We start from the raw sequence: 14,632 nt of genomic DNA, 5'->3' as shown, positions 1-14,632 counted from the left end.
TCCCCTAAAACCATATACTCCCCTAAAACTGCCCCACAAGGAGCCCTATGCTCGGGGCTGGGAGCTCCGAGCCTGAAATTCCTCCTTGCTGTCCCCCAAAATGACAGTCCCACAGCCATGGTCGCAGGGTGTTTGTGTGAAGGGTCCGCCACAGGTTGCGATCACCTAGGAGTAGTGGATCTCAGCAGTGCTTTGGGAGATGCTGAGAAGCACAGAGATCAAAGGTGAATTTCGGTTTGCTACCCCAAACTGAAGTCTCCTTCAGCCCCCCAGGTTTTTAGGCCACCCTGTCTCAATCATCACGGTGCCGGCTCCATCAGTAGGCACGGTGTGGTTTTGGCAGTGTCAGTTCTGGTTGTACAGAAATAAAAATAAATAAATAAATAAATAAATAAATAAATAAATAAATAGCTTTAAGTTTCTGAACATTGTTCTTGTCAAATAATGAGAGCTGGAGTAGCTTTCCTGGAACATAACACCTACCTACCATGCACAGTTGCGCACAAAAATAGGAAAGTGCTGTTTTTAAAGCTTTTGTACCTACCAGATTGTCAGAACTAAGTGAAAGCCATTCTCTGAGGAATGTGTGTTTGTACTGATCACACAGATACAGGATCTTGGCTCTTTCATGCCTGCATTTGGCTGGGATTACTCAAAGTGTCAAATCCATAGCATTAATTCAGGTTTTTACCTACAGCATAATTGCAATAACATTCAGGGTTATTTTCAGGCATAAAACTTCTAGCATTCTTATGAAAGATGTATTTATATTAGACTGATGGTCCTTATACAATTCAGTTTCTGCTCTTCTGCAATTCTACTCTTTTTTTTTTTTTCCATCGTTTCAATAACATGCTTTGACAAACAGATTTATTGCATTCATTCCACATTCATTTAGTGGCACTTCAAAACAATAATATTACTAATGCCTAATTTGTAAATCATGTCAGCCTCTGTGTAAATCAGTCATAAAAAATAGAAGTATACAGGCATACATAAAATCTCAAAAAATGGACTCCCCAAATGCAGAATTCTAATTTAAAAACTATGATCTGTCAGTATAATTCAAATGAATCAACCTTTTAAAAGACAAACTCTAAAAGAAAGCAAAACTTGAAAATAGCTTAAAATAATTAGTGTTCCAAGATTTTCTTGATAAACTTGAGCTTTCAGCCTTGTGGGAGTATTATGTACTTGGAAAAGAGTTGAGTAACCCATCACAAGAAGTTATCTCATGCTCATTTAAAATTAGGCCTGTGATATAGATGTGTTTGGCATTTCAGATAATCTGGGAATAATAGAGAAATAGTTAAGGTAGAATTTGTATATCTGCATTGCTGTGTGGGTGCAGCTTCAACAAAGTGCTCCAAAAATACTGGTAATACTCACTGCCTTCTATCTTGCTAGAAATAATCAAGGAGCTGAACTGAGCTCAAACAATTAAGCAGCTCCATGAGCATACTTTTATCCAACTGTTTTCATATTTTCACAAAGACATGCAATGTTTGCATTTAGTCAGCATTGCAGCTTTCAAAATTTTCCTTTGTAGTGCAAGCAATCAGTTAGACAAAAACCTACTCTCCTTCCCCTGTCGTGTCTGTTCACGGTGCTGCACAGCCCAGGATTAGTGTATGGCATTACATAATGAACCAATGAAAAATGCTTTTATTTGTCTGTTAATAAGAAATTCTTAGTACTCTGTTTCAATTTCTTAGTTGAAATTGGTGAAGGATGTGAAGGAGAAAAAAAGCTTCCAATAAGCACTTTTGCAAGAAGAGAAAGATGAAGGAAAATGTGAGCACACTGCTCACATCTCCTTCATGTGGTAGGAGACCTACTTAAGAAGGGCAGGGAAAACGCCAACATGGCCATTGCCTTCTTTTGTCTGTTTTTACAAGCAAGGTCTGTTCACAGGCCCCTCAGGTTCCATGAGCCTAGGGGCACAGTTGGAGAGAGTGAAATACTGGCTGTGGTAGGGGAAGAATTAGGACTGCTGAAGAGATCTGGACAAAGACTGCTGTGCTGGACCAGATGGGATGAATCTGAGCTTGCAGAAGGAGCTGGTTGACGTTATTGCAAGACCACTGACATTTATCATCTTTGGAGGGTTGATGGTTAGCAGAGGTCATTTCCCAATGACTGGAAAAAGGCAAATGTCATTCCCTGTCTTTTGGCAAGAAAAAGGATCCAGGGAGCTACAGGCTGGTCAACCTAACCACAGTTCCCAGGAATATTATGGAGCACGTGCTCCATATTGGCCTCCTCTGGCCATTTCCAGGTTCTGATAGACAAGAGTGTGGCTGGGAGCAGCTGTTTTGGATTTAGCAAGAGCAAATTGTGCCTGAATTGGCCTGATTGCCTTCTGTGAGTTAGCTGGCTTGGAGGAAGAGGGAAGAGCAGTGGATATCATTTACCTTCACTTCAACTGGGCCTTTGGCCTGGTCTCATTTCATGTGAATCTGGAGAGATAGGGGACAGATGGGAAGACCACAAGGCTGGTGGAAAACTAAGGAACAAGGCTTAGTGGTTAGCAGACTGATGTCCTGTGCGTGGCCAAATTGTGGGTGTTTGTTTCTCAGGGGATGACATTGGGTTCAATACTGTCTTGTTTTTTTCTATGAACAGTCTGATGAAGGGGTGGAGGCCATGCTCAGCAGCTGTGTGGATGATTGCACATTGCAGGCAGCCTTCAACACACTGGGTGGTCAAACTGCAGCAGAGGCTCCTCAGTGGCAGGGTTGACCGAAGAGTCATTTGAAGAACCTCCTCTTGCTAAGGAAGTTCAGTGGATTCCTCTGTACTTCATGTTTGAGGTGGTGGTGTACAAGTGTGCAGGGCAGGAGTAGAAAAGAAACACTGGAGGTTGCATGTAGATCATAGGTTTAAAATGCAGTATGTTTTATATATGTGGCAAGCTGAAAACGTGGCAGTGTTTATGTAGGATTTACTTGAGGTTAGGCTGGACAGACACATCACAAATTGAATGAAAATACCATAAGCAAAAAAAAAAAGCAGAAAACACCACCCTGTTGATTCAGTCTGTGCTCTGTGAAATGCCTTATTCAGTTAACCAAAGGCCGTTCTGGGTAATGGCATGTTATCTTAAGTTATATGGTTAACCAAAAAGGAGTACTGAAAGAACATAGAATACCAAAACTGCCCCTTACCACACACACTTAGAAACCTAACCCAAAACCTAGCCCAAAACCTAGCAAAGCCAAAGAACCGGGAGAAAGAAAATAAAACACATTAACTGGTTTATATGGAGACTTGTGAGATTGATTTCCATGTTAAATTTGGAGTTGTCCCTTCTACACAGAAAACCTACTTCAAGCTTGTAGCTGAGTAAGCAGGTTGATCTGTAGCTTTCAGATCTGGAGCCGGCCTTGTTCTAGACCCACATTTGCATCTGAGCCACTCAAACAGCAGAGGCCCCAGTGAGAGCTGAGAAAGTGAGCATATTTCAGCAGACCTTGTTAATTCACAGGTTATATATAGTATATCCAGCGATGGTAGTTGACCATTAGGAAATGGGGAAACTTGACATGGAGTTTGAAGTGATCTGGTCAAAGTCATAGACTGAAACCAGATCTCAGCACTTTACAGCTATTATGCTTATATTTTTGCAGATCATTTTTAATGCAGTTTGTCAATCAATGTATGCCAAACAAGAGTTTCCTGTTGGCATTGCCTGGGAAGCCATTTAAAAGCCATTTGGAGCAATTTTGCTCCACCAACCTGGCGTAGAGGTGGAGTGCTGAGGTGAGGCTTTAATCCCAGATACTTGGAAATCCCATTTCTTAGTAATGGTGGTTTTGTGGGTACATACAACTCCTGTGAGAGGCTTTGAGGAGGTTACAAGCAGACGTCAGCCTTTGGCATCTATCCCTTCTGGGACAGGAGAGGGCTGTGGTTAGGGCTGTGATTTACAGAACCATGCAAGTGCTCCTTGCATAGCTCACATGGATTCAGAGGAGCAAGTAATTTTTAAGATAGACATCCCACTTTAGGGAGTTTTACTAAAGCAGCTTGAGGCACTAACAAATTATTGTTCATTTCTAAAACCAGAAGACAAAAACAAACAAACAAACAAAAACACTTTTTGTGAACAAGAAAATTATCTGCTTTAAGTAGGACTTTAATTCAGAAATATTCCTTTATAGAGCGTTCTTTATAAAAGGCAAACAATGCATGTGCACAGTCCATACCAACATGCAATGCCTGGACCTGGCCTCTGTTGTCCATCCAACTGTTTGTATGTATCTGTTCTCTTCCTTCTCTGTTGTAGGAACCTTACTGTTCATGCAGTAATTTTCACAGCACGATGAGATGTTATTTGTAGGAAAACCCATTTAGCTACTACTTTAGGATAATTTAAAGGTCAAGAAACAGCTTTTAATTTCATGTTTCTAAGGAACATGATCAGAATCATCAATCCAATCTTTTAAAACAAAACCTTATAGTTAAGATGCCACCTGGCAGCTATATACGAAGACTATTCTAAAAGTATAAGAAATACAGATTTATATGAACTTACATATGTTTTGTTATAAAGTATGATATATTTCACACATTTTTATTATGACCAAAGCTTGAAATGAGAACATGCAAAAGTTGGAGGCACTGGAAACATCTCTACACCCACTTAGAATTAATATTAACAGTCCTTAAAAGAGAAAGCAGTGTGTCTAACCCAAGAATTAAATTCATATTCCTACCCACTTGTGTTCTTTAACAGAAAGAAATACAGAAAACGAATTGCCTAAACATGTATAATCTCTTGTTTGAGATCTGGCAGCAAAAGGAAAGCAAGCTTACAAAGCTGTGAAGCACAGTGATACATCATAAGAACTCTTTACAAGAAGCTTACAACACGTTTTAATATCTATACAATCTCTTTAATAAATTGAATTTCCACTGGTTGTTTACAGGTTTCAGTGCTGCTGTCATCTCATCCATTCTTCCTAAGACACTGTGCTTATGTAAATAAGGATTAGTTGGCAAGGTTAATTATAGTAAGAGAAAAATTGCTGTTGAACTTGGGAAGAAACTGACGTCTAGAGAATGCCTGTTTGCTGCCTTCTGCTCACAGTTCTATGGCAGTTTTAATTAGACCTCAGATATTCCCAAACTGTGTTTTCTGAAGGTGTTGTGCATGATAGAGGGATGCAAACTGCTGGGTACCAGAGGAGGGATCACTGAGACAGCAAAAAATAGTTTTAATTTCAAAGGAAAGCGTAATAGTTGAACAAAATAAGGTGTCCACTCTACAAAATGTTGCTATACTATGTGGATTATCATGTCTGTCTGTATGGGAAACTTTTATTCTATTGATGATTAAACCAGAAATCCTTGCATATTTTGGCTCCACTTCAAGTATAGCTGCAGACCTTCCTGTTGTAGATCTCTATCAGACTGGAGAAAAAGACTGCAAAGGAGCACATGTGATAGGAGTGCATGAGTGGGTGGTGGGTTGGGGTTTTCCTGTGCTGCACGCCTGTAATCACCCCAAGTACCCACTACGGGCACTCTACCTGAGTAAGGACAGCACAATCAGGGCTACACACAATTGGTAAAGGTGTCCTGAAATTGTTGAAAGCAAATTAGTTGTTGTCATTCCTGCACAAAGGCACGAACGTGCTCTTTCAGAGGTGTTCTTATGTGGCAGTCGAGGGAGCACTAGTGAAGCTTTTAGGATAAAGGTTGGATTTTGGTGGGACTGTGTGATTAAAAGAGGCACATCTGGGCTGCGTGAAAAACATTCTCTGTAGGAGTAGGCAGAAAAATAGAAATGTGCCTTCATCAAAAACTCAGGTGGTCAATCTGTGTTTTAGAGATGCAATCTATTCCAATCTGGACTAACTGAAATATTATTTTTTTATTTCTTTTTGAATGTGTTTTGAAAAACAAACAACCACACAGCATGTTTTCAAAGCATGTTCTGATCCCACCAACTGTTGTTACAGATCAGACAATTGGTGAAACACCCCTCAGACAGTCGCAGTTTATACACTAACAGGCAAACCCTGTCAAACACATCCTCCTTGGTGGGTGGCTGTGTTTAACCTTCAAAGGTGGAGATTCCTCAGGGAATCTGTTCCAGTGCTGTATTAACCCTACCAAGTACTGTATTAACCTTACTGCTAGCTTCCGTAATAGTAACATGATTTTCCTTGCTATAATTGAAAACGATTATTTTTAATATTGTCTGCCATGTACATGAAATAAACTACTACTTTTTCTCTTTCCCAAGCTATGTATGTATCTAAGGACTGCCGTCCTTTTCCCAGTCTCCCTTTTCTTCAGGTTAAACTATGTTAGACCGCTTGATCCTTCCTCCTCAGCCACATTTTCCAGTACTCCAGCTACTGTCTTTGCTTCTCAAGACTCCAGTTGGTGGCCCATGTCTTCAGGATAAGACCTTCCATGTTGTGCCCCAAAACTGGGAGAAATGTCAGCTGAAACAAGGCCGGTGCTGAGCTGAAGGATTAAGTTGTGCAGTGCTTAGTCCATCCTCCTTCCCGTACCGTCCATCCTGAGGGGCCTCCCTGGGAGAGGGATGCTCAGGACTCACACAAAGCAGGGTTGGGAATCTGGAAATATTTTAAAGCCCTTTGAAATTAGACAGGGATTGCGCAACGCTGCTGCTGTAAACCATCAGTGGCTTACTTGGGGAGTGAGTGCCATCTGGAGGTCAGGGAGCACGGAGCTCTGTGTGCCTTCACGACGAAAACCAGAATCCCTTTGCGTTTTTTGAATGAGTTGTTCTTACACGAACAGGAGCTTGAGGCTGACAGAGATGGGGCATGTGCCACCCTCTGTGGACTTGGTGACCCACAGCAAGAGTTGGAGCTGCTCAGTGTATCTCAGAGTAAGGCATGCAAGTGTAGTAATTTTCAATATTACACAACCACCAATAAATATTTAGCCTTTGAGTAGCCTGCACAGTTTTTGGAAGAAGCTCTGGACAACACAAGGACAAGGAAAGGCTTGCTCTGCTCTCCCCTCTCCCACTTTCAGACATTTTTGAAATTTCCTGCTGCAGTCATCTGCTCTCAAGACTGAAGAAAGCATCTTAGCTGAACATGGTGGTGTTTTTTGTTTTGTTTTGGTTTTAAGTGTATGTTTCCATTTTCTGTGTGTGAACATGGTTGTTTACTACAGTTGGATATTCATGTCTGCAGAGTGGAATCAGCCCTTGCATGGGCAGCTTTCTTGCCATCATCTTCATTCTTCTGCAGGTAGCTAAGCTGTCATCCTGAAAGCCTTTGTCCTCCAGTTCTCAGACACTGAAGATGCCAGGATATGACTTGCTGTGGGCTACAACCCATCTCTCCTTTCTACAGTGGCTTTTGTTTTATTCCAGAGACCACCTGAACATTGCCAATGATCACACTGATCCCTACCACTTCTTGTGCTTGTCAACTGCCTTCTGCTGCTAAAGTCTAACCTCAAAAATAAACAGTCTTGGCTGCAAGGTGTAAGTAAACACAGCTCCACCTCAGCTAAGTGTGAGATTGCAGCCTGTTGTATCAGGGCAATGCTAGTGGCTTCTGCGTTGGTCTCCACCTACGCAGGGCTGAGCATGGTCCTACAGAAGCTACATGCACCCTGTGAAGGCAGGCACTCTATGTGTGTTCCCCATGCTCTGCTGATTGTGTTTTTTTCCCTGAAAAAACGTTGCATCTATGTCATGAAGATGCTCTAGTGAGCAGGCTTTAGGTATTTTGTCGATTTAGATGGTGGTTTCCCTGGGCAACCACAGATTTTAGGAACTACAAACCTGCTAAATTCAAGGCTGATGATCAAAAGTGCGTAAGGCAGGTTGCTGAGCAGCATGCCTTCAGAGCAAAATGTAAAAGCCTGCTTCCTGGTCACTGAGTTTCCATCAGCTAAACAAGGAAAAAAAAAAAAAAAAAAGTAGCAAAAGGGAATGTGAGAGCATAGGGGAGAAACAGCAAATCCAAAGGAAAAAAAAAATGAAAACAAGTCTGAAAAAAAAAAAAAATAGATCCCCCTTCCTCGGCAGGGAGAGTTGAAAAAGCACAGAACATGTCTTACATGCCTTAAATTTTGCTCTTTAGAGCAAGCTTAAACATGCAAGTGGCAGGCTGACGAATCCTTGGGTAAATACATGAAATGTAACAACCTGCTGTGTTTTATTGCCCGGACTTTCAGAATTTGAAGTATGTTGTTTATGCTGTGACTCATCTGAGCTGGTCTCTGTTGATTGTTTCTTTTCAGGAGGTAAAAATTCAGGAAGAGTTTCAGAAGAGCCCTTTGGCTCTAATCTTTCTGATGTTAGTAGCAAAGTTATTGTGGGCTTGCATGGTAAGAAGGATGAGATCTGTGGTCCTGACTCACTCTGTATGGCTGTTAGACACTAGAATGGGCTGCCCAGGGAAGTGGTGGAGTCACCATCCCTGTAAGTCTTTAAAAGACGTTTAGATGTAGAGCTTAGGGATATGGTTTAGTGGGGACTGTTAGTGTTAGGTCAGAGGTTGGACTCGATGATCTTGAGGTCTCTTCCAACCTAGAAATTCTGTGATTCTGTGATTCTGAGTAACCCCAAGTCTGAAGAGGACAGTCTCCATAGGCATTGCTGAATGACATCCATCTTAGTTCTTGAAAAAGTTCCATGCTAGACAGTACTTCTGGTCTCTCTGAGAGAGAAAAGAAAAAAAAAAAAAAAAAAAAAAAAAAGGATTTTGTTACCTGCTAATTTCAGTGTTGTGGAGTCTGAAAGAGGCCTGCTAGGTAGATCTCTTTGACTTGCTTTGTTACTAGTATTTTTACTTGAGGTATTAGGAAGGCTGGAGGTCATCCTCAAGTTTCCTCTTTCGTGCTCCACTGCTGAAGAAGTAATCCATGTTTACCAGCATCTTGCCAAGTTCAGTATTCATTCTACTGCCAATGTTCTGGTTGGTGGAGTTGGGAACTTTGTTTGAAAACACAGATATATAATCTGGCAGAGGCTTGTGTTCCTTTTTATTACCCTGAATGAAACAAAGACCATTAATGCTAAAGTTTTCAGAGTTACATCCTTTGCTTGTTACAAAAATTCAAGTTACTGAGATTATTAGTAATATCAGCTCTTTTGCTTTTGAAAACAGAATTTAGATGTACTTAAAATATAATGCTTACTGAATGTACATGAAAGTGTTGCAAAAATGCAGTAAAATGATTATTTTTCTCTATCCTCTTTCATGGGAGTAAGATAACACAGGGAAATGAATCATTTTTAAATATGTTGCATGAAATGTCAGGAGAGAAAGAATTTAGCCTGCTCTGGAATGGTTATGATGTGGGAGGTTTTTTGTTTCATTTTTAGTAAGTGGCTTGGGTTTTGGCATGATGTCATCATCTCACAAACTTTTCCTAGGAAGTTGGTTCTTCTGGCACTTTCTGTGTATGGAGAAATATTTTTGAAATATTTCAACAATTATTCAATATTATAATGTTGAAACAGACTGAACACAAACACAAACTGTCTTCCTTTTTAGCAGATGAATGGTATCTCAGCTGTCTTTTATTTTCCTAAAGATTTTAGTATTAAAGCATTTGCCACTTATGCCCAAGTATTCTCCAATTTAAAGCATTAGCCTACTTCAAATTGATTCAAGCTAGAAGGATCCTGGTTACAGGTAGGTGTTTGTTTGAAACTTACCATTTGGTCGTAGTCCTTTAGGAAACTCCAGTTCTGGTACCTTGGAATAGAAGTAAAAAATGCAGTTTTAAATGTTCTGTCTCTGTTGGTCATATCTGAATGCCTATTTATCTGTTCAATTAAATACTTAAAGCCAATTCTTACACATGCAAACTCTTTGTACCCAAACCCATGTTTTTTGTAGTGAAGCCCAGGGTTTTCTTTATTCACATAGTGTACCTGCACTATGTTAGGAGTGGTTTTATTGCTAGAGGAAGACAAGGCTAGCATGTCCACGATGTATTCCTTGTGTAAATGCAGATAAATCTGCAAAGTCTTGGGTCACTCTAGCAAATTTATGTCTCATGCCTTAAATAAGACAGAGCTTCTTATTTTCTAATTGACCAATATTCTGCTGGCAGAAGTCCCTGGTAGGAATTTCCAGAGCTATATTTGCAGCAGGCAAATACCTGCTGGAGTATTTTTGTGCAGATAGGTATCTGTGCTAGGAGCAAAGTGAGGAGCCAGAAGACCTGAGTTTTGCTCCTCAGCCTTGTTCTACACCTGGTGTGTGACTACAGGGCAAGTCCTCTGATTTTCTTGTCTTTTGCTCTCTCTGGCCGGAAATGAAGAAAACTGTTCTTCACCTGCTATTGTAAAAGTGCTGTGAGGTCAATAGAGGAAGCAGTTAATCTACTGCTGTATTTGGGACTATAAAGGGCTCAAGGGACACCTCAGCTGACTGAGCTGGTTACTGGTGTCCATGCAGTGCTTCATCTGAGCTCACGGTGCTGAAGCTGCACAGCCTCCTGAGTTGAGCTCTTGTGTACGACACAGCCTTGTACCTCATGGACACAGTGGCCTTGGGTTTCTGTGCTATGCTCCCCTGTCCTGTACAGATATACCCAAAGAGCAAATAAAAGCTAATTTACGATTGTTATGCTTATTATTATAACTTTTTGTATACCAGCACAGCACAGGGGGCCCAGATTTATTTATTTTGCTATGTCAGGCACTCTGTAAAAGTGCCAGACTTGGATGTTACTCTTGGGATTGCTGTTCCCAGCTTGGGACTACACTGTGGTGATAAGTACTGAGAAATGTTTGGGTCTGTGCCATTTACCTATACCCACTTCGGGTCAGACCACCAACATGTAGCAAGCCTTGGTTTGGGGATGTGGAGCTGAAAGACTTTTCCCTGCAGGCTGTAGTGTGTGGAGTCTGATGAAGCCAGATGAGGTGGCTTTAGGCACCTGTCCACATACCCTACCCCTCTACAGGAGCCCTGTTGCTAAGAATGGAGAGCAGGGCATGCTTCAGGTTTATGATGTGTTAAGTACACATGAAAGTAGGTTTGCACCAACAGCCATGCCTGTGAACCCCAGCAGAGGTGCAGGCAGAGCATCCCTCCTGCTGCCTGTGCTCTGGAAGGGACATGGAGCATACTGGGCCCGCTGGGAGAGGGCCTGGTGCACAACTGGGAGAGAGTGGCATTGCCTCCACAGCCCTGCCTGTGCATGAACCAGCCTTTCCTTCAGGTAAAAGGAGATGGACAAGAGTGTAAAAACATCTCTGGAGAGACCAACCCTACTATCTGCATTTCCTCCAGAAGGGTGAGGAGGGCAGGGCTGTTCAGATGGTTTCGTTTCCCTTCCTAAAAACATCCTGGAAGCAATGTGCTTCACCCTTTTGTTTTATCTGCTTGGCTACTGCATAGACACAGCCAGAGCTGGCTGTGCTTTCACCAAGGATATTCTTCTAATAAGCGTGTCCATGTTGTGTACAGAAGCACGAACATAACAGACAAGTTATGTGGCAGAGGCACAGAGGCAGGGAGGATGTTAATTTCTGGTTCCTCCAGGTAGCTGCTGTATACACGAATGCATGCCGTTCAGCCTGCTGAAACACTACAATAATGGGATTTGCCTGTCTGCACATGGCTCGTGGGGCATGCTCAGGGATTTCCAGGCTGGGAATACAGAGTCGTGTTTTGGCAGAACACTCTGTTCAACTTCCATTTCAGCCACTTCCAAGAATATGAGAAGTGGCGATAATATCAGCATGTCTGCAATAAATTATAAAGGTTGGCACATTTATATAATCATCATGAAGATCTCTATTAAGCTAAAAGATATTAAGCATGCAGCTCTTTGCATCTCTTTTTTGGCTTAAGCCTGGTGTGTCAGGAGGTATTAGCATAGATTCTGTCCAGCGAAGAATAACAGAGATGATGTAGCCTTAGAAAGAAAGGTGCTAGGGTCTGATCCAAAGTCCCTGCAGAAGAAAAATTCCCTTGATAGCTTAGGCTTTGAATCAAGCCCTAGGATTGTCAGGGAGCACCAATACCACTGTCGGAATGAGTAGGAGAGGTGTGAACTGGAAAAAGTGACTTACCAGATTTTTCTTCCTCTCTGTTCAGCCTCCACAGCCTCCCTCCAGATCTTGTCCTGTTGGACCTGGTCCTGCTGCAGTGCTGCCTGCTCATCCGCCCTGCTCCAAGCAGCTGTTTGTGCAAGTACAGGTCTTCCAGGCTGGGTGCTGCCACGAGACAGGGATGGAGCTGAGGCTGCTTGCCCCAGAGGTGTGGTTGCTGCTTGCCAGGACCTAGTCAAGGTGTTCCTCCTGAATCCAGAACCCTTTCCCAACACATCCATTTTGAGACTCACTCTATCCCCAGTATTATTAGGTATGTTGGGACTGTCAGGAAGTTTAAACCTGCTATTATTTGTGCTTTCAGAGCTCCTCCTCTCCCAGCATTTTCTTTTAGCTGCTGATCTGGAGTGCTTTAAGAAAATGAACATTGATGCCAGCACTGACAGGCAGTGCTTGGCATTGTTTCGCTTCCCTGTTACTTAATGATCATTTCCTACTGCTTTACATTGCTTCATTGCCTGAAGGATGAAGAAGTTTTCATGGTAACAACAATTTGATAGGAAATAATTGCTCCTGAAAGCCATCAGTAAGCAGCAAACTCTCAGCCTAGGAGGCAATGAATGCTGCTGGCAGCTGAGACCACCCTATGCTCAAACTCTGCAGAGCAATAAAGCCTGGTTTAGTGCAAAGCATGCTGTGGAGCCGAGTTTGTCAGGAGCACTTTTGTTGTAGTTCTGTAGCAGAAGCAAAATCTCCTGAAAGCTGCTGGTTTCCCTGGTGTGTTTACTGTCTCCACTGGAAACAGCCTGCCTTGTGAATATTCACGAGAAAGGGAGCCCAGCCCCAGTGCGGACAGCTGCTGGGGCCTTGCAGTCTGTTTGAGGCGGAGTTTGTTTGTTTAAAATAAGATGCTTCGATGAATCTGTGCTTTAAATCTTGTTATTTTTTATATATATAAAAAATGAGCAGCCACAGATCATGAAAAGCCCTTTTAAAGTACTTAGGGATTTCTGCAGAAGACATTAAGCAACTGTGGGAAGTGCTTTTCAAGTAACTTTAAAGGGTCATTAGTACACAAAGTGAGAATTTTCAAAACTGTGTCCAAAATGTCAGTTTTCCTTTACAGTCAGCCTGCTGGTCTTCTGTGGTATGCAGTCACTTCTTCAAGTATTTGTGACCTAGCAGGAAAGCGGGGTATTTTAAGTATAAATTTCCTCTCAAATTCTTGACTGACTTGTTTTTGAGTAATGTGGGTTAGCTCCAGATGAATTCTAGCGTCTTGCTTCATCCTGCTGGTAAATGCTAATGAACTTAAATCGGTTATTTATTTATTTTTTTTTCAGTTATGTTTACTTGGGGTATTGGAAAATACATGCCAAATTTGGCAAATAATTTATTCTAAAATAATAATAACTATAAAACAATCCAAACGTTTCACGTGGACATTTCTGAGCAAGACTTATTTCTGTATTTGGAAACCTTGCCCTTGAAAATCGCAGTAACATAACTTAAGAAGAGAGAAAGAAGTTTGCCTCAAAACAAAATGTTTGTCCCAGGGTCCTCTCCAAGTTGGAGCATGTGCAGCCAGTTAAAGAATTAGACTTTAGCAGCATCTATCTGCTTTAAAAGGAAGCTGAGGGACGCTTGGATGACCCAATTCATTAATCAATGCACATGGGATTTTAGACCCTGATCAGGTCAGGAAAGGATCTGAATGGGAAGGCTAAATGCTTTTTCATTCTTGTTTACAAAGTTCTTGTGTTATTTTTTTTCTAACCTTTCAAGTAATTTTCTGCAAATTAAACATAAAAATAAGCTAAAAATTACTATCAGGCCGAGTACATAGTTTACAAACATCCTGTTCCAGTTGTTTCTCTGGATAGGATAGATGGGAATTGGATCATAGCTATTTATTTTTTTTAATATTATAATACTATGCCTTTAAAATGCAGCTGCTGTTCCAAAAACAGACTGCTAAGAGCAAATATTTTAAAAACTATCCCATCTTCTACTGGGACCAAAAGTCATTAAGGGAATGGTGCATAAAGGGAAAGTACATCGAGGGGAGGGTAAGGGGGACATTTCTGGGGATAGCTTACTGGATATATCTTTAGCCCATTTAGGCCATGGATTAACAGCTCAGCAGCTCTGCAGATATTGAACTGTTTCCCCTAACATTGTTATCTGCTGGTATAGCATTTTATTGTTTATAAAGAAGAATTTGGGGCTTTTAAAGAGAGAACTCATTTGAGTTGATAAAACTGATCTACTGTGTACTTCTTTTCATCCTGTGGTAGAAAAGGTTAATGTTTGTTGTGGCTTCATGTCATATGAATCTATGTAAATTGATTACAGCATCTTTATTTTTTTCTGCTTGGGGGCATGAAACTGAAAAAAGTCCCTAATGAGTGTCAGTGTAGGAGATGGCGCCTTTGATTAGGAGTTTATTTTGGGATCAGTTTGTCTGATGAGCAGTGTCAGCATTCATTATACTGAGGGAGAACCTAACTGAGGTTATTCCTTTGTGGCTGCCAGACAGGTGATGATACACACTGCAAATTTGTCTGTGAAAAATATGTTAGTTCCCCCCCAAAAAAGAAAAAAATGTTTAAT

The 14,632-nt window shown here is 41.4% G+C and overlaps 1 protein-coding gene across 2 annotated transcripts; it reads right to left on the bottom strand.

The window, feature by feature from the left end:
• Nucleotides 1-33: 33 nt before the first annotated feature.
• CIMIP5 (ciliary microtubule inner protein 5) lies at nucleotides 34-14,066 on the bottom strand. 2 transcript variants are annotated; one of them, XM_068678599.1, is made up of 4 exons: nucleotides 12,041-14,066; nucleotides 9,668-9,707; nucleotides 8,797-8,996; nucleotides 34-8,663 (listed from the first exon to the last, which is right to left on the bottom strand). In XM_068678599.1, exons 1-3 carry the CDS (start codon nucleotides 12,445-12,447, stop codon nucleotides 8,805-8,807), a joined length of 639 nt encoding a protein of 212 aa, XP_068534700.1. In that variant the 5' UTR covers nucleotides 12,448-14,066; the 3' UTR covers nucleotides 34-8,663; nucleotides 8,797-8,804. The 2 variants fall into 2 exon arrangements, with proteins under 2 accessions (XP_068534700.1, XP_068534699.1); XM_068678598.1 differs by lacking the exon at nucleotides 34-8,663 and having other exon boundaries at nucleotides 8,676-8,996.
• Between the last annotated feature and the right edge of the window lie 566 nt (nucleotides 14,067-14,632).

This window comes from Anas acuta, chromosome 3, assembly GCF_963932015.1.
Source record: "Anas acuta chromosome 3, bAnaAcu1.1, whole genome shotgun sequence".
NCBI lineage: Eukaryota > Metazoa > Chordata > Aves > Anseriformes > Anatidae > Anas > Anas acuta.
Note: the sequence above shows the minus strand (reverse complement) of the source record. Positions and strands in the feature narration are given on the sequence as shown.